Source organism: Aethalodelphis obliquidens, unplaced genomic scaffold (assembly GCF_003676395.1).
Source record: "Aethalodelphis obliquidens isolate GAN/ISIS:26980383/991018 unplaced genomic scaffold, ASM367639v1 scaffold2, whole genome shotgun sequence".
NCBI classification, from domain to species: Eukaryota; Metazoa; Chordata; class Mammalia; order Artiodactyla; family Delphinidae; genus Aethalodelphis; species Aethalodelphis obliquidens.
In genome coordinates, this window is record NW_020837946.1 from 3,220,495 (window position 1) to 3,239,984 (window position 19,490).

At 55.9% G+C, this 19,490-nt stretch overlaps 1 protein-coding gene across 2 annotated transcripts in view; it reads right to left on the minus strand.

Annotated features, from left to right (window-relative positions):
- Window positions 1–7,593: 7,593 nt before the first annotated feature.
- The window catches only part of MLPH (melanophilin), a 41,309-nt gene continuing 29,412 nt past the window's right edge, over window positions 7,594–19,490 (minus strand). Inside the window, exons 10-16 of one of the 2 annotated variants that reach the window (XM_027117318.1) lie at window positions 15,397–15,627; window positions 15,028–15,183; window positions 13,552–13,644; window positions 12,636–12,713; window positions 11,085–11,142; window positions 10,505–10,605; window positions 7,594–9,011 (exon numbers count right to left, since the gene is read on the minus strand). In XM_027117318.1, the coding sequence (XP_026973119.1) occupies window positions 8,967–9,011; window positions 10,505–10,605; window positions 11,085–11,142; window positions 12,636–12,713; window positions 13,552–13,644; window positions 15,028–15,183; window positions 15,397–15,627 (762 nt within the window). In that variant the 3' untranslated portion in view covers window positions 7,594–8,966. The remainder of the gene's footprint in view (window positions 9,012–10,504; window positions 10,606–11,084; window positions 11,143–12,635; window positions 12,714–13,551; window positions 13,645–15,027; window positions 15,184–15,396; window positions 15,628–19,490) is intronic. The other variant, XM_027117327.1, reaches the window with a different exon arrangement.

Consider the following 19,490-nt stretch of genomic DNA (forward strand, 5'->3'; position numbering starts at 1 on the left):
CGATACCTTGATTTTGGACTTGCTCTCTTGACCTGTGAGACAATGAATTTTTGTTGTTCTCAGCCACCTTGCTTGTCATCCTTTGTTATGGCAGCCATGGGAAAATATGCAGTGCTCTATAAAGGTGTCTGAGTGACTGATGACATGTTTCTTTCTGGCCCTTGTTCCTAGAAGAAACTGGAGTCTTTGTGGCTTTGGCCTGTGTGTTTCTTAAACACAGGACTCCTCTGGACCCCTGGAAAGACACTGTCCTATCTGAGGTCTAGCTGCAGAAGAGCCCTGGTGAGTGGAGTATTCAGTTATTGGCAAGGCTGTTTCTGAGGTAGAGGGCTTCTGAAAATCCAGAGAAAATGTTAAAGCACTCATCTATAAATTAGAAAGCTGTTTTTGAAGTCTGAGTCGTGTGGAAAGTGAGGTCCCTGAGGCCTGAGTGGGATGAAGTTATATTGAGAGGTGGGTGGGCAGCAGTGGGGGTCCCTTCCTTCTCCAAGAGGCAGTGGCTCTGGGGACCTCACTCTGCATTTGGGATCTGCAGCAGCGCCTTACTCATGGCTCCCCGTCAACTGGTTTCCAAGCTTCAAATGCGATGACGATGTGAGAAACATTATGTACGTAGGAGCTGTGTATTAATCAGGGTTCTGCAGAGGAACAGAACCAATAAGGGGTGTGTGTGTGTGTGTGTGTGTGTGTGCGTGTGCGTGTTTTCAAGGAGAAAGAGAAAGGGAGAGAGTGGGATTTTGTGGAATAGCCTCATGTGACTTTGGGCCTGGCAAGTCTGAAATCCTCAGGGCAGCCGGCAGCCTGGAGACGAGGGAAGAGTTGACTTTGCCACCGGAGTCCCAACATAGTCTGCAGAATTCCCTCTTCCTTGGGAACCTCAATCTTTTTCCTCTTAAGGGCTTCAGCTGATTAGACAAGGCCCACCCACATTATGGCATGTCTTCTGTTAATCTCGCCTGAAAATCACCTTCACAGCAACATCTTGACTGGTGTTTGACTGAACATCTGGACTCCGCAGCCAGGCCAAGATGACGCATAAAATTAACTGTCACAGACTGCTGTGTTTGTGGTGATGGAGCAAAGCACTACTTTCTCCAGTGTGACTATTTCCTTGGGATTCTGAGCCCAGGTGCCACTGAGCTGCGAGCGTGGAAGGACTTGAGGGGTTGGCTCGTTTCTTTACCCATAAGGCTGCCTCTGGGCAGACTTTGCTGTAGATGTTTTCAGGGGAATCTGGCAGCATAAGATTCCTCAGGCCGGCCCTTTCCCGAGAAGCCACAGCTGTCAGGTACCTTCTGGAATGGACTTCACCTACTTATCCGTAAATTAACTTGCAGGAGTCTTGGCTAAAAGTTAATATGTGAATGGATGTCCGGAGGAATGAACAAGATTGCTGGTTGAGAGAGGATTCTGACTTTTGCTTTTCTTACCTTATTTTCTTAGCTTATCTATTTTTTCTGCTTTCTTCCCAATAAAGCATAAAGACATCTCATAGGTAATAAAAATCCTCTATAAAAATAACTCTGGAGATACAGGCATTGTGAGTATGTTGAAAGATTTCTTGGCCGCAGCCGGCAAGCTGAACGCAGAGCGCCTGGTTGGCAGAGGCCAAGCACTGAGATTCCTAGCGCTCCTTCAGCGATGGGTTACTAGGCCCCAGCAAAGCAGCTTCTTCCTCACGGTGCTGCTGAGAAGTGAAAGTCCTTGGAACTTTCTGAAATGACGGTTTGGTATAAAATTGTGGAATTGCAGCTCTTTAACTCATGGTTGGCTTGGAGTTGATGAGACCAGGGAGGTGACCTGTGAAATCACACTCTTCCCTAAGGACTTGCAGGAGACTGGGCATCCTTTGGCGACCTGGGTGCTGGATGCTAGGTTATCTGGGCAGAATGATTTGTGCTGCCCACTCACAGCCCGCCTTTAACCGTGGAAGGTCTTTGGTAGATTCCTGCATTCAACTCCTCTTAATGCTTTTTCTCTTTTCCGCATTAAGGAGACTGACAGAGAAAAAGACTCTGGAGAAGTATTTTAAATACTGTTTAAATAGTGTCTCTCATGTCCACCCGGGGTCACAGTGAAACCACTGGCTTCTCTTGCTTCCTGGCTGGAAGCAGGGGTATGGCTCTCTGCACACCAGGGCCACTGGTCCCTGACCTGTGTTCCGCTCCCAGGAGAGATGTCTCTGGAATGGCCATCTGGGAGAAAAAGGAACTCGGGAGAATTCTCTCAAACAGTGGAATTTATAAAGACTATTGGGAATTGAAAAATCCCCTCTTATTAGATGCCCTGGGAGCCAGAAACACAGCTGCCAGTGTGGCTTCTGTGTCTCCTGGAAATACAGGGGTGCCTGACACCCAGCAAAGCACTTTGGAGTTGAACCTTGTTTTTTTTTTGTGGTACGCGGGCCTCTCACTGTTGTGGCCTCTCCCGTTGCGGAGCACAGGCTCCGGACGCGCAGGCTCAGCGGCCATGGCTCACGGGCCCAGCCGCTCCGCGGCATGTGGGATCCTCCCAGACTGGGGCACGAACCCGTGTCCCCTGCATCGGCAGGCAGACTCTCAACCACTGAGCCACCAGGGAAGCCCCCTTGTTTTTTTTTTTAATTGCAGTATAATTGATTTACAATATTGTGTTAGTTTTAGGGGTACAGTCAAGTGATTCAGATACACACACACACACACACACACACACACATATATCTTTTCCATTATAGTTTATTACAAAATATTGAATATAGTTCCCTGTGCTATGCAGTAGGTCCTTGTTTATCTATTTTATAGGTAGTAGTGTATATCTGTTAATCACATACTCCTAATTCATCCCTTGCCCTCTTTCCCCTTTGGTAACCAGAACTTTGTTTTCTATGTCTGTGAGTCTGTTTCTGTTTTGTAGGTAAGTTCATTTGTATCATGTTTTCTAGATTCCACATTGTATTTGTCTTTCTCTGTCTGGCTTACTTCACTTAGTATGATAACCTCTAGGTCCACCCATGTTGCTGAGAATGACATTATTTCATTCTTTTTATGACTAATATTCACTGTATGTATATATATGTGTGTATATATATATATATATATCACATCTTCTTTATCCATTCATCTGTCAATGGACATTTAGGCTGATTCCATGTCTTGGCTATTGTAAATAGCGTTGCTGTGAACATAGGGGTGCATGTATCTTTTCGAATTAGAGTTTTCATCTTGTCTGGATATATGCCCAGTAGTGGGATTGCTGGGTCATATGGGAACTCTATTTTTAGTTTTTTAAGAAACCTCCTGACTATTCCCCATAGTGGCTGTACCAGTTTACATTCCCACCAACAGTGCAGGAAGGTTCCCTTTTCTCCACACCCTCTCCAGCATTTATTGTTTGTAGGTTTTTGGATGATGGCCATTCTGACTGGTGTGAGGTGATACCTCATTGTAGTTTTGATTTGCATTTCTCTAATAATTAGTGATGTTGAGCATCTTTTCATGTGCCTGTTGGCCACCCGTATGTCTTCTTTGCAGAAATGTCTATTTAAGTCTTCTGCAGATTTTTGGATTGGGCTGTGAGCCTTGGCTTTGAGCGAGAGATTGGAGAGCAAGTCAGGAAGTGTCCTATGCAGAGAGGGCAGGAGACTCTGCGCCATGTCAGCTCTGGGGGACACGGGCTTGGCTCTGTCCCTGTGCCTGTTTGACTCCAAAGGAAGCCCCCTCCCTCATCTCGGGGATGAGCCTTGGGGCTCTGTCTGGACCGAGCCACAGCGTCACCCGTGGCAAAGCCAGCAGAAGGTGGGCAGCTTGGGAGTCCTTTGAAATTACAGCCTCCCTTGCTCTGCCTGGCGAACTCCGGTCCTGCTCTGCCTGAGACTGTCCATGTGCCATCACTGTGTCACTGTATTGTCCTCACGTCCTGCCACCCTTGGAGGACAGGGGTGGAGCCAGGCCACCGCCTATCCTTAGGTCCGCACCCATCTGTGCCGCACAGCAGGAGCTCTAGGGACCCCCATCCACGTGGGCCCTGGCCAGGGACCCCTCGGTCCCCAGAGAAGCTGGCACCAGCAGGGGTCCAAGGTGTGCCCGGAACCTTCCACCTGACCTTTCCCCTGCACCTTTCAATCCTTGGTCCTTTGCATATGAATGTTTACATACGTCACCTGTCATTTAAATTCTACTCTTTATATTATCTTAGTTTTTCATTTATGTTTTCAGTAGCATCCATGAACAAACACCACCCCTGCTCTGCTTTCACCCCAAACCCTGTAGCTTTTACACAGGGGCCAGAAAGACACAACCACCAACCCCGAGAGAGCCTGGATTAGGGATGAAGAGCTGGGGTGGTGAGTAAGCGTCCTCTCAAGGGTCTGCGGGGCTGGGGGCAGTGAGGCTGCTGTGAGGAGGGTCCCCGAGGACTCCGGGAGAGCACACCAGTCACGTGACGATGTCCTGGGGGAGGCACGGGGGGTGGGGGGAAATCTGCAATTTATTGGACACCCTCATATGGCAGAAAAAGCGTCCCCTTTGGTGTTCCTGTAGTCCTGAGTCTGAACCTGCCTTCGCGCTACTAGCTTGGGCAGGTCTTCCGACCTTCGTGGAATTTCTACTTTTTCATTCAGAGGGCAAGCTGCTGGCACCTACCCTGCAGGGCTGTTGTGTGGATTAGAGATCGTGACCCCTTTCGTGGCTTGGGGTCTGAACATGTCACGTCTCTAGTTTTTCTGATTAGTCATTTATGTGCTCACCAGTCCTTGTCATCAGCATCCCTCCCACATCCCAGAAAACAACAAGAGCTCTGGGGCTCCCTCAGCCTCAAAAGCTCAGCCCCGTTTCCGAAGGCAGGTGGGAGGGGTGCACGGCTGCAGCTGCTGCCACCAATGTCCCCGCTGGGAACCTGCGGTCTGGTGGCGGTGTGCCCCTGGCTGGGGTGGTGCCCAGGCTGCTGCGGATGCCACAGGTGCAGGGCGGCCTTGACCTTGGGCTCGCATCACTGCTCAGTGAGGTCACGGGCCTGGCTCTCAATCCTGAAGCATTTCCACTGCGTGCGGGTGCTGGGTCCCAGGTGTCTGGTCACGGCCACTCGCTGCCCAGGCACGGACCTCCTCCCCGCCTCCTTCCCTAAACTGGCACTACTGGAGGTTTCCTTGCACAGAGTGGGTCCTCTGGCCTTGAGTGGGGAGGGAAGGAAAGAACTCGAGGGAAAGTTCCACGAGGGCTGGGGGACAAGGTGAGGCAGGCAATGCCACCGGGACGGAACGGGGGAGGCCGGGTGTCCGTGCCCCCCAGCTCTCAGGGGTGAGGTGTGAGTGTGGCCAGGCTGCGGGCAGAGTCCCACGGTCTCTGTGGAGGCTGAGCCCCGAGGGGCAGGGGGCCCATCCTGTTTGCTCCATACTCTCTTTTGGGGGCTCTGGAAGGGGGTTCCACTGACTGGTTTCTGTAAACAGATTTCCTAGTGTGACAACAGTGGGTTGAATGGTGGCTTGCCATCCCAACTCCCGGAACCTGAGAATGTTATTGGGAACAGGGGCTTTGCTCAGGCAACAGGAGGGGATTGTCCTGGACAGTCCAGCTGGGCCCTAAATCCAGTGACAAGTGTCCTTGTGAGAGAAAAGCAGAGGGACGAGACGACACAGAGAAGACGACAGACAGACGAGGAGACGACACTGACACCCCATGACACTCCACACATGTGGAGGTAGGTGGAGGCTGGAGGGATGCAGCCACAAGCCTCGGACCACTGCAGCCCCCAGGACCTGGAAGAGGCAAAGGCCAGTTTCTCATAGAGCTTCTGGAAGGAGGGCAGCCCTGCACACACCTTGATTTTGGACTTCGGGCCCCTGTGAGAGAACACAGTTCTGCTGCTTCAAGCAGCCCAGGTTGTAGTGATCTGTTCAAGCAGCCGCAGGGCCCATCGAGGTCAGGCTGGGGGCGGTGCCCGACTCCAAGACACAGCGTACTCGGTTTCTGCCAAGATGGTGAGTTAACGTGAGGTGCTGGCTCCTTTCACCGAACAGAATCTGCAGAAACTATTGAGTAAGAGAACAAACCATCCTAGGCTTTGAGAAGGGCCCTCAGGGAGGCCGAGAGCCGCTTGGGATGGAAGGTCTGGGACAGTGGTGGCAGCAGCTGGGGTGGAGGGAGACTGGGGTGAAGATAAAGGGGACAAACATCGTCCGGTCCTTCCACGCTGCTCGGCACTGCCTGGGGACGGTCCTTGCCAACCCTGCGAGACCAAGGTCAAGGCAGTCCTGCATCTGTGGGGTCCGCAGCCTGGACCAGGGGTCAGCACAGATTTTCCATAAAGAGCCAGACGGAAATATTCGGGTTTGTAGCACAAAAGCAACCACAGACACAAGGAAGCATATGGACCTGGCCAGACTTGCTGACCCGGCCTGGACCGCCGGAGTGGGCAGCCTCGGGAGGGAGCAAGGGCAGAGGAGCTTTGGAGAAGAGAGAAGGGCTGCCCTGCCTGGACATCGTCGCTCCAAACCCACAGGACTGTGGACCCCAGGCTGGGGAGCTGTCTCCTCTCAAGGTTCCCAGGGGCTCAAAGGAGAAGGCAAAGGGGGCCGGCAGTCGGGTTCATGGTGACCTTCCTGGTGCCCTGGGCTGCCCAGGCACGGCTGACAGAGCAGCCAGTACTCCCAGGGGACGTGAGTCCTCAAGTCACAACGATGGTCTCAAGAGACCAATAACACACTGGACCGCTCGTAACACTGGCAACAGAAGCACGGCATCCATGCAACACCACAGGGTTGTAAGATAAGCACGACGAGGGCACTGAGGTGACGGGGGGCACGAGGCGTGTGAAGCCAGATCTGACATCCTGGAAATAACCGAGCGGACATTTGGCATAAAAATATACCCCAAATAAGGGACACAGCCGCTGATGGGACGGAAGGGCTGGGGCATACGCAGAAGTCAGAGTCGCCAGCTTTTCCCGACAGATGTGAGGTTAAAGAGAGGGTAGAGCCTTGGCCGGAGGCCCTGGGAGCACGGAGTTGACCCGAGTGGATGCAGCAGGGTTTGGGGGTAAGATCGGAGTGCAGTAGGATGGGCTGACTTCGAGATGCCAGAGGAAGAGGCAGCTGGTCTGTGGTGGGGACCTCGGGGGGTCTGGGCTGCAATCCAGCCACAGGTGCCTAAAGCCGTGGGACCCGATGGGGATGGAAAGGAGATTCGACATCAAGGGGCCGAGAGGGGCTGAGGAACCAGCGCAGGAGCTGGGAGAATTCACATCCCCGGCACCCCAGCCGCTGCCCACAAGGTGGGTGCAGGTCCCTGGGCCATGCACAGCGTCCGGGGCCTCTGCAGTGCTGCAGAGAGAATGAAAGAGTGAGTGTAGCCCTGACCCTAATCGGAGACCCCAGCGAGAGGCCTTCTGAAGGAGGGACAGATGTGCTTCCAGGTTGGAAGCTCTCTGAACTCAAGTTAGCAATGGAGCTAAGTGGCCACTACGGTTCCGGGGCACAAGGCCTCACGTGCCTGCTGCATCACACCCAGGGCAGTGCTGCAGGCCAGCCGGGACTGCCTCTTCCTTGACGCTAGGAACTCACACGGACTTTAGCTTACGCTGTGAATAAGGAGGGGTGTACGGAAACAAGGATTGACCCTCTTTGGCTTACTGGAATCCTTTAATCATTTTCAGCGCTGAATTAGGAGCTGACTATTTCAAGCAGCTTTCATTCTGAGAAGGAGTTTCAGAGCCATCTTTTCTGCAAATCCCAGCACAACCTGAAGCCTAGTCATTCAGATCAACTCAGATGCTGATTCTGAAAAGCACACTGGAGCTGCCACGGGCCAGCCCGTCGATGACACGGTCTCTGCGGTGACCGTGATGCTATAGGCTCAGTGGAAACGCGAAGGGAGCTCGCGATGCAGAATCTGTAAACCATGGGTGGGGCTGTGCCACAGTCAGTCTTCGGATCAAAGGCTCTTGGGCATCATTTATTCACCTCTTCTTTCAGTTACCACAGAACACAGAGAGCAAACTCAAAGCTGTCCCAGTCACTCTGGAACGTATCAGGGATCACAGGGGAGGCTGCCTCACACTCGGGGCTCTGTTCCCTCCTCTGCAAAGTGCGCTGTTCCGAGGACTCAGTAAACCGGTCCCACAACCGTGCTCAGCGAGGGGAGACAGGGTTACTGTGCTCAAGGCAGCTGTGGAGGGGGTCCCAGCGGGCGCCCCTTCAAGCTGGATGAGCCACACAGACACCCAGACTGTCCGAGGCTGAGCAGGACTTGGAGATCCTCTGCGGACCGACGGCAAGTGGCCTCCTGGATTCCACCGCAGCGAGTGGCAGTGCCAGGCTGGGCCCCGCCCGTCCAGACTCCGCCAGTGCCTCCCGGCAGGCGGTCTGCACCTGCACCCGGGCTTTGAGCAAATGCTCACTTGCTGCCGCTGGCATGCTCTGTCCTCGACCACGGTGTCCTTTCTCCCAGCCTGTGAAGCACAGGCTGGGAACTTGCAGACTAGGTGTGTTTGTGTGAGGAGATGCGGGGGTCTATCCCTCCCTCTTATTCAGATGGACATGAGCTCAGTGACTTGTCCTGACGTCCAGTCGCACCCACACACCTGCCCTGGCTCCGACAGACACAGTCAGGAGTGTACAGATGGCTGGTGCGGTCACTGAGTCACCCCTTTTCCATTCTGGTCATGAAAGCAGCATAAGAAAGCCAGCAGTGAAAGGGGTAGAAGATCACTGAACAAAAGCTTCTTTGTGTCCTTCAGAAAGCTTAAACCCTAAAGGAAAGACGCGTCAGCTTAGATGTTTCTCACGGATCAGAGCAGGTGGGCAGGGGCGGCCTTGGAGGTCATCAAAGAACGTGGGTGAAGAGCTGACGGGCTGAGAACCGCTGTCAGCTCACAGATGGGGTTTTTTCTCGTTCCTCCACTGGGCTGCGTGCATTGGAAAACGCGGGGCAGGTGGAGGGACACAGAGGCTGAGGTGGAGGGAAAGGACCGGCGCCACTCCTGCTCTGTCCCGTTCAGACGAACCTCCCGTTTAAGGGCTGATGGGTCATCACGGGTTTCTGTGAACACACATGGACACGTCAGCATGCACAGGTGGGTACGCACACAGATACACGGGCGAGAACACACGCACACTCATGCAGGCGTGGGAACAGAAATACATGGCCGAGCACAGAGGAACAGGTAAACACACAGGTGTGCACACAGGTAGACATGCACTTAGCTATATGACTGTGCGTACATAAAAACACACACGGCACGTACACACACACACACGGGAGAGCACACAGACGCGCACATGGGCTTGCTGGTCAGGAGGCATCAGTCAACCCCCTGCCGGGTTTTTTTTACTCAATCTCTTTCTGCCTGTTTCCCCAGCTATGGGTCAATGACACCGACCCTCATCAAATGGGCTGTAAAGATGGAAAATATATGACAATCTAAAGCTCTGAAACACGGAAGGCACGTTCTAATTTGAAAGCAAGTAGACTTTCAAGCCCCCGCTGGTGACTTCTTATCGCCCGCCATCAGCCCCTGGGGATGGCCACGCTCTGGCCACGGTCCAGGCGGCCTCTTCCGGGCTCAGGTGGGGCCTGGCAGGGAGCCTCTGCCCTCTGTCCTTTCCTGTCGTCTGGGGCGGCCCAACACTGGCTGTATCGGACACGTGTGCCCCATCTCCCCGTCTGCCGATACAAGGCTCGCACACAATCATCAGCAATGAGTACTGTGAGAAACTTTGAAAACCCGATTAAAAACGGAGTTTGTGGAAAGAACAGAGCGGTTGCTCCGTCTTCCGGACAGCGAAGCCGTCGACTCAGACTCGTAACCGGCATGAAGTCAGAATGCCTGCTGGGTGGTCGCAGTGTGGACAGCTGTGGGGATGGGGGTGTTTGCACCCTGATGTTGGCCACTGAGACCTCATGCCCACCCCTGGGACGTGGGCATGACTCGGGGGTCCCTAGAGGTCAGCTGTCTCTCGCCGTTGCAGCCCTGTGTCTGCGGAGTGCCGTGGGCACCCAGGCAGCTGACACGCCCGTCAGAAAAGCTGGTGCTTTCACCAGGCTCTCGTGCCACTGCACACACCAAGGACTGTGGTACCAGAGAAGGGTCTGCAAGGTGCACTTCTGCGGGCATCAAGGCCATGACCCCGCCGGTCCAGCCTGATGTCCCCTGGGCTTTGGGAAGCACCTCATGTTCTTTCTGCAGAGAGCCCTCTCCCACGGAAGTCGGGGGACAGCCTTGACGCCGGTGCCTGCACAGGTGGTTCAGCTGAATGACCTTTACAGCGCTGGGTGGGCAGGTGGGGCTGCGTGGGGAGTCCTCACTGCCTCATGCGCTGTCCCCGTCCCCAAGCCCAGAGCCCCCCAGGGCCAGGCGACCCCGTCACTGGTACACTGTGTACCTTTAAGAAATGTTTCTGATTTTCCTTTAGACCTTTTGCTGGTTTTACTATTCCTGTTAGTGTACCCCAATTCTTTACTTTGAAAACTTAATATCAACATGTCAATCTGAGAGAATTTTAAAGCCGCCTCAGTGAAAAGAGAAAACGTACCGCAATGCTGTGGTTGGCGGTTTCCTTCCTGCCACTGGGGTTTCTCTGTGTCAGGGATCCGCGGGACACGGATTTCCGATCGAAAGAGTCATCATCTTTGTCTTTGAGGAAAACGGGGGGGGGGTGCTTATTAATCACAAACTTACCCCAAACAAGTGTCTTTGCTTCCTAAGAAATTTTAAAAGGAGCATAAAAACAAATGTGACGTCCAGGACGAAGCTGATGTCCTCGTCACCACCAAGACATCAAGGCGGGCTAATTACGTCCTGTGCGCTCTAGAAGGTGGGGAGCTTTGCACCATTATTAGGACGATTTACATCGCGGGACAAGGAAACCACCGCTGCCACCACCGTCAACACCCTTATGTGCTTCAGGCAGCAAATTCCAGGTATCCAGATACCACGTCACTGCAACGGTCCCTGAGGGTGGCCCGAGGGCACTGGAGTGTCCTTTGGGCATCAGTGGCATGACATGCCGGGTCCCACGGGTTACGCAGAAATATGGGGCCCTGACTGGCCATTTTCACGCCCCTGAGCTCACCTCCCAGGCCTGGGGGACGAGGGAAGCAGGTGACTCTTACCTTGACTTCTGGGGTGATCGCTGAGCTTTCTCCTCACAGGATAGGGTACAGCCACCACCTGGAAGAAAGAAGCCGTCTCTGGGCGTCAGTACCTTGCTGTAATTGTTAGGAACACCGGGGAGCTAGGTTTGGATTTCTCATCATTCCTGCAGATTCGGATTAATCAGGGCAACTCTCTTCTGTTCCTGGGCAAAATTTGAACTTTTAACAATATTAAAATGCACGCTATCAATACATTACGCAACAAATGCCGGAATATAAAAGAGCTGCTTAGCTTTCGAAGAACTGCAGCCTTGGGTGGGTACGCGGAAAAGCCCAAGTTCCAGCCCCACAGACAGGTTCAAATCCTATCGCTACCCCTCAACCGTGACAAGGACGATTTACATCTTCTCTCCGAACTGTCTCTTCATCTGGAAAATGGGTCAGCAGCCCCTGTACAGGATATTGGAAGATTAACTGTACCTAATACATTCTCAGTGCCCCATGGCGGCTGGGCCCCCCACCTTTCTTTCCCTGCCCCTTTCCTGTTGCTCACCTCTCTACTCTGGGCTAATTCATTCGCTGTTTTGCCTCTTCAAGGGGGAAGCTGAGAGCAAAACGGCCTGACTCCCTGGAAGTCCTGCCAACGCCTGACTCCCTGCGATTCAGCCTGGCTGGTTTTGTGGGCTGTACCAGGAGGCTGGCTGCAGACACGTTCAGGCTGGGCTTCCTGGGACAGGTCAGGGAAGACCACAGCCCCGAGAAGAGGGTCAGGGTGGGGCTGGGAGGCCGGACTGAGACCGCCTGTCGCTGGTCTGTGTGGTCTCAATCCAGTATGTCTACCTCCCCCACCCTCAGGCTCTGCACTGGTGCAACAGGAGCGATATCCACACCTGCTTACCAGGTTTTTTGAACATCAAATGGAAGGATGGAAAAAAATACCGTTTTTAACTACGAAGAGCTACCCGCTGCTGTTGTCACGAGAAGCACAAATGACTAGGTGCTCAACACAGCTCACAAGGGGCGTATCAGGCAGCAGGCAGGACCCGGAGCAGATGGTCTGCTCTGTGCGTCCCGCCCATACCCCGCGTCCATCCTTGTGCCGTTTCGCGCACACCGGCTCCCGCGGTTCGCTCCCACGGCCGGGACCCGCGGCTCCCAGGGGAGGCCCGTCCCCGGGCCCTGGAGCCTGCTATGTCTGTGAATGTTCGTCACCCAGGACAGGGGTCATGGGGGGCAGTACATGCCCAGCACCCGGCCCCTGTGATGTGCACTGTCTCCAGGGCTCTGTGTTCCTCTCAGCCAGTTCCCCTGCCTGGGGTCTGCCCGTCTCCTTCCCCTCTGCCCTCTGCCCTCTGTCCCACCCTCCCACTCCCCTGGCTGGGTTTTCCTGAATTTTCCCCGACAGACACCCTATGGGGAGACCCGCCTGTGAGACTTGCCAGGTTTCTAAAGTCCCAGTGTTTCAGCTCCACCCCCCCCGCCCCCTCCGTACTTGTCACGCTTCTGGAAAAGTCGGGCCAACCGTTCACCCGCGTCCAGCCTCTCGAGCTTGGATGTAGTGACATGTACCTCGACCTCATCTGAAGGGTCTGCACGCGGATTCTTAGGACTCTGGCCCAACTTCCCAACAAGCTGGGGAAGAAATACCCGGAGAACAGGGAAGGAGCCTGTGCTTATGACTGCTCGTCTGACCTCCTGCCACGGGGCTGGCGGGCAGGACACACGGATGGTGTTCTCTTTAGTCCTCGGTCTGGAAGGCCGGGACGGCACGGCAACACCCACAGAGCACACACCACTCCAGGGCTCTGCGCCCAGGGCTGCTGGGTTTAGCAAATTAAAGTACAGAACACCCAGTTGGCTTTGAACTTCAGATAAACAATGATTAAATTTTTTTAGTACAAGTATGTCCCAGATATTGCACGGGGTATACTTATACTAGAAGATGACTTGCTGTGAATCTGAAATTCAGATTTGATTGGGCGTCCCGGCAGCCGCATCTGGGACTCCCCTAAGAGCATTTATCATCCTTCTGCCAGATTTCCTCATACTGTGATCTGTCTGGAGACTCCCGACTTGAATCGGGGGGAAGGATGTTGGTCTCAGGTCTCTGTCGTGGGCAGGTCCCCATCCTGCTACCGTCACACCCGCCTTGCAAAGCGCTTTGATGAAGGCCGCCAACACGAGGTGCTGTCCAGCCTGCTTCCTTTGGACTCTGTGTGTGTGTGTGTGTGTGTGTGTGTGTACCACGTGGCTGTGTTTCCAATTCTCATGCAGGAGCTGACGGTCCCCCCATATAGCACTCTTTTCCGTTAGAAACAACACTAGCAAACGAAAAGGAATCCCAGCACAGCCCACGGGTCACTGATTGCAGGAACACGAGGCTCGCAGGTTAAGGAGGAGGGTGGCGGCTGCCCCGGGGGCTCTCACTGCCAGGCCCCGGGCTGCCCTGTGCTCCTGGCCAGGGCCCTGCGGCCCCTCCACTCACCGGGAGGCTGGATTTCTTCCGGGGCTTTGCCGAGGCCCTCACAGTGAGCCCTGCCGCCTGCAAGGCTGCAATCCTGTACTCGATATCTGACACCTGGGGGAACCACAGACAGACAGACAGACAGACAGATGTCACTTGGACGTCCTTTCAACGTCACAGGACAGGAGGAGCTGCTGCCCCCGATTCACCGATTTCATCATGCTTCCCCTAAAATGGGTGACCCGCCCACTTCCTGGGCGTCCCATTTCCATCCGTCTTCCACGGCTGTCGGGAGGGTCACCCCCAAGCAAGGGAGGGGCTCCATACATTTTCTGGGGGCTCATCCATGAGGGATTGAGGGAGGGGTAGTGACGGGGGGAGAGCTGAAGGCAGAGGCTTCTGGGAACAGGAACCGGGCCCCCTTCAGGTCCGTCCAGATCCCTCCCACAGCCCCCAACCCTTCTCACGGTCCTTGGGGCTCTCTGGAATCTGCTCTCCTCCCAGACACTCCCCTTCTGACTCCCTGGGCTCTGGCGCAGGGCTCCACTGCGGATCCCCGAACACGCCAAATTCGACACCGCCTCGGGGCCTTCGCCCGGGCCGCCTTCTTGTATTATCCCTTCCCGACCACCCTTCGAGGCAGCCCCATCCGAGCGCTCCCTGGGGCTACCCTCTCCTCAGCCTCCTCGACTTGTTCTGTCTCCTCCCACTAGAAGCACAAGCTCCAGGAACGCAGGGGCTTGCTCTGAGGTGCTCATAGCTGCACCTTTTGTGTCTACACAGTGCCCGCCGTACTTGGGGTCCCGACTGAGAACTGTTGGCTCCATAGGAAGGAATAAATGAATGCAAGTTCTCAGGCTCACTTGCGCCCCCTAAGGTGCACGGCCTGGGGAGGCGCCCCTTCTTCCTTGGGGACGGAAGGGCACTTGCTGAAGAGAAAAGAAGCTGGAATGAATGGACAGTGGGTGCTGGGTCCCCTGCACTCGGACGGGCAGACCTCCTCTCCTCTGGGGTCAGCAGGGGGAGGGCAGAGCAGAGCCCAATCACCTTGACTGTCTCTGGGAGACCCTGGCTCTGTCCTTTGACCTTTGCACACCACTAACACACCTCCTACCCTAACTCAAGCCCGGGACCCAAGTTTACAGGATGACCCTCGGTCAGAGTCTGGTCCTGAGCCCCGGGGCTGTCCTAAAATCTAAGCCTGCTTCTGGAGAAGCCCTCCTCATGGGGCAGGGAGGGGTAAGTGTCAGCATCTTCCTCCCGTGGCTGAAAACGCCGCCTGTCTCTTGCCAACCTAAAAGGGAAATGGGCAGGGGTGGGGCGCAGGGCGTGGCGTGGAGAGTGATTCCACGGAAAGCCCCAGGAGCCTGTCCTGGAGCCGACAACGTGGGCTCCCTGTGTGTGAGCCCTTCGGGGGGCTGACCACCCTTGCCAGGCCTCCAGGGCCCCCACTATCTATCTGGGGGAGCCGCCTGCTCCCGGGGCCGCCGGGGCTACCTCGCTCTCTGTCCGCTGCACCTGAGAGGCCGTGGCGGCCACACTGTCCTCCAGCTGCGACAGCTCCTCGTCTGTGGTCCTGCTGGGCTGCATGGGGTCCTGGGGGCCCCGGGCCCCCTTCTCCCGGCTGGGCGTTTGGCCTGCAGCCGTGCACACCTAGGAGAGGGAAGCGCCGCACGTGACCACCAGCGGGGGAGACCGTAGGGCTCGCCCCAACGCACGTCCCATCCTGAAGGTGCCCCTTTCGCTGCGCCAGGAGCTGCCTGGCCAGCCGGGCAGCCCGCGGTGGGGCGCCGTGCGCAGCTGGGGCCAGGCCCCCCCGGCCCCGCCTCCGAGCGTGCGCTGCCGAGGTCGCTCAGGCAGCCTCACCTCCGGGGCGGCCCCGGGGGGGTCCTCGCTGGGGACGCTGCTGCCCTGCTCCGCCCCTCCGTCCTTGCCCTCCTCCTCGGACGAGGCCCGCTGGTCACCGGCGCGGCTGATCAAGGCCTCCAGTCTTCTCTTTAGGGCCGCCTCTTCCATGTCGGCGCCCGTGGGCTTGCTGCCAACTGGACACTGAGATGGACGAGTGGCTGATCTCAGCTGGTCGGTCACCTGGAAGCGCTGAAAGCAGAAGCAGGGCTCCGGAAAGCACCGGCCCCCAGCACCCCGGGGGCTTGGCCGGAGCCGCGGCCTCATCTACGCCCCACACGAGCTCGGCCAAGGGGCCCGCGCCACCTGTGCTCCAGAACCAGGCCCCGAAGGGTGGGATGTTCCTGGCGATCCTAACAGCACCCAGGCCACCTGAGACGCACCATTTTTCAACTTCTCTCTGTTCCCAAACTGGGTCCCCAAGCCACTTCCTAGGGTTTAAGCATCCTTATGGCGCCAAACCAAGACCTCAGCCCGGACTGTCTGCATCCGCCAGCTCAGGCCACGGGGTGCTGACAAGTCTGTTCTGGGGGTTTTTCTCGGTCCCCCCGTGATAAGACTGAAGTACACGACGGCCGTGTGGCCTCAGCATCACCCGAGGGCTCGGGGTTGGTCCTGAACTTGCATAAACGCTACAGCACTCATGTCCACTGTCCATGCTATGTCTCTGTGTACCAGGCTCTGTGTCCACGGTCTCTCCCACGAGCCTCCTGTCGGCTTTGCAAAGGAATCATACTCCTAGACGCGGGTCTGGAGCTGACTGAGAAGTGTCTACAGTGTACTTGTGACTCTTGGAAAACTGCAAAGTCGTGTGAACCTCTCAGTGATGTTTTCCATGACACAGTGAGTAGCACCCGTTACCACTCACCCCTTCCTGAATCTAGCGCCAGGGAAGTTTGCCACCCAGGGTGGACTTGGAGGAGATTCCTTCCACCCAGAATATCTATTTATCTGCCTTGGCTGGTGAGAAACTCAGAGCTAAACAGTGCTCATTTCTGGAAATCTCTGCTCCAGAGTTTAGCTAGGCCTCTGTTTCTTGAAATTATTTTTCAGGGTTGTATTCTTTTCTTTTTTTTTCGTTACGCGGGCCTCTCACTGCTGTGGCCTCTCCCGTTGCGGAGCACAGGCTCCGGATGCGCAGGCCCAGCGGCCATGGCTCATGGGCCCAGCTGCTCCGCAGCATGTGGGATCCTCCCGGACCAGGGCACGAACCCGTGCCCCCTGCATCGGCAGGCGGACTCTCAACCACTGCGCCACCAGGGAAGCCCCAGGGTTGTATTCTTTGGTCATAATTTTCTAAGTCTCTATAAGGGGGTGGGAGTCCCTCATTGATTCCAGCTCTTACCCTAATTCTACAGGTGGGGAAAGGATGCTCAGAGCCCCTCCTTTGCCCGGCCTCACTCAGTAAGCATCATACCAGGGCCTAGACTGCAGTAAGTTCTGGCTGCCGCCCCTACGCCCACAGCTACCGGGCTGTCTGTCTCTCAGACGCACATGTGCACATGCACTCGCATTAGACCAAGGGTTCTGTTCCATTCACTCCCCAGGTGGCCCCTGTGCGCTGGGTACACCCTCACACACAGGGTGGGCAGGAGACCCCTGCCCGCTCCAACGGCCTGGACCCCCAGGCCGGATACTGCAGGACCAAGCGAGGTCCCCGGGTCTTCGCTGCTCTGACTTCCCAGCCCCTCTCTCGTTACATCCGCACCAAAGGCTGCACACCTGCGCCCCTCTGAGTTCTGCACCTTTGGCTGGGCCCACAGATGCCCAGGCTCCGGGCACAGCGGACGGCAGGGGCCTGGACGGGGCAGACACCCGCCCCCCCCCCCCCGCTGTCCCACAGGGGGGGGGGGGGGGGGGGGGGGCGCCCCCCCCCCCCCCCTCAGCTGTACGGTGGAAACCCGTTCAGCTCTCTGAGCCCCATGCATGAGCTCCCAATCGAGAGTCTTCCTTGCAAAGCCCGTGTTGGTGCCTCAACCTCCCTTAACAAAGGGGCTTCAGCGGGTCAGCAGGCGGTCCCCGGCTGACATGTACTTGTTCCGCTCAGAGATCTGCAGCAGAGGGAGGGATTCAGTGGCTGGAGGACAGAGCCACTCCGGCCAGCAGGACACTGGCACCTACCACCTCGGGAGCACCAAATTCCCAAGCAGTGGAAGGAAAGGTCAGGCCACCATTCGTCATGTGCCCTGGGAAGGTAACTGTGAGGCCCATTTTCTGACAGCCGGGGTTCTGCAACGCCAAGCAGAAGCTGGGAGCGGTACCAGAAGCGGAGGCGGGGGGCGTTGGGAGGATGAATACAGCAGGACGGGTGACACATTCAGCGTCACTGCCGTGGCGCAGCCGTTGTCACTGCTGAACCTGAGGTGCACAGGAAGGTGTGAATTGATTTTGCCAGGCTGCTCAAACTAGAAGTCAAGAGCCCCGGGTCAGCGTGGGCCAGGAGGCCTGCCAGGTGATGACCTGAAAGTGCGACTGGCTCATACCTTGAGTCACCAGCTCTTGAGTCACCGGAGTCTATTAACTCCCAGGCCGGGAAATGAGAAAATCAATTCTCCTGTTTTCTTCCAAGCCTGGCAGATGCATCTGGCCTGCCATTATCTCCTCTGTGGTCCACCTTGTTTTAAAAGAGGGAGATGGCTCCAGCAGGCTGGTAAGACGCTTTTGCATTGTTCCGCAGGTAATTAGTTTGATCTTCACAGCACCGAGGGCTCTGAGTGGGCAAATCTGCCCAGAGAAGAACACAAGCTGAGAAGCTTCAACACGAGGGTTTCGGCGGGAGCAGCCCCAGCCTCGAGTGGCTGCTGGTAACTGAGACCAGCTGTGGGCACACTCATGGCACCTGAGAGGCAGTGATCAATACCTGGGAGGGGGATGCTCAGCAGACAGTCGTGTGTCCCCGGGGAGCGTGGTGGGCATGAACCCACGGCAGGAGAATAAGAGCTGACCCAACCAGGGTCCGGCACCGGCAGAGTGTAGTACCACCTCCAGAGCGAAAGAGAAAGGAAAGCATCCCACGACGAGAGCTCGGAAAGTTCTCGTCCTGACGGAGGAGGGACACGAGCTGGGGGCAGCACAGAGCCGTGGAGAGACCACAGCCCTCGGAACGGGAGGTGAGGTGCGGGCTGGTGGTTTTCTCTGAGCAAGAGAGCCTGTCCGCATGCCGCCAGGACAGCCTGGACGCGTCCCGGTTTTCCATCTGGGATCAAGAGCCGTTGGCCCCCTGTAGACACCCCCCCAGGGAACATCTGTCTCTCAGGTGCTCAGGGGCCCAAAGTTGCTCGTGCCCCTCCCTTCGGCCCAAAGCGGGAGCCGCTCTGTCCCGTGTGAGCTCCGTCCAGGTAAATTACATGCTATCTGGACACACGGACGGCAACTTGGAATGAACTTCCGGTGTTTCCAACACGTTTGCAGCAAAACCCAGATTTACAATTTAGGAATGCAGTGCAGACAGAGGAGGAAAATGAGCGACTGTAGTTTGGCACCGGTGAGGTTTTCGTGGGGAAACCGAGTCAGTGTCTTTAGCCTGCGCTCTTGGGGCACCAGGGGCTCACTACCCACCACATGGGGCAGGGTGCGTGCCAGGGCTCCGTTTCCTGCACCTCCTTGATCTCAGCCCCTTGGAAGCATCCGTCCTGGGTACCACATGCTGTGCTCTCTCTGGCCTCTCTCTCAGCATGAGTGATTATTTATAGAAAGTCTTTGCTGACTATCCCTCACCCAGAAAGTCCTGATCACGAGTACAGATGCGAAGACAGGCAACAGGTCAGGGGAGGACCATTCAGACTGACCCCAATAGTACATTATCCTCGAGAACTCTCGAATCCCCAAGGTATGTCTGTGCGTCCTGTAAGAGTCGGCCCTGGGTCTTCCCCGATGCACAGGGACGCTACTGCCCTCTGGAGGCCGCTCTTTACACTGCCTGATTCCCTTTTCACAAAGATGCAGGTGAAGTCAGTGGAAGTAAGTCAAGTCAAGAGAAAGAAATGAAGAAGAAGAATTCCAGAGACAAGACACAAGCATGAAACAGAGAGTAATTTTCAAGGAGGCATAAAGGA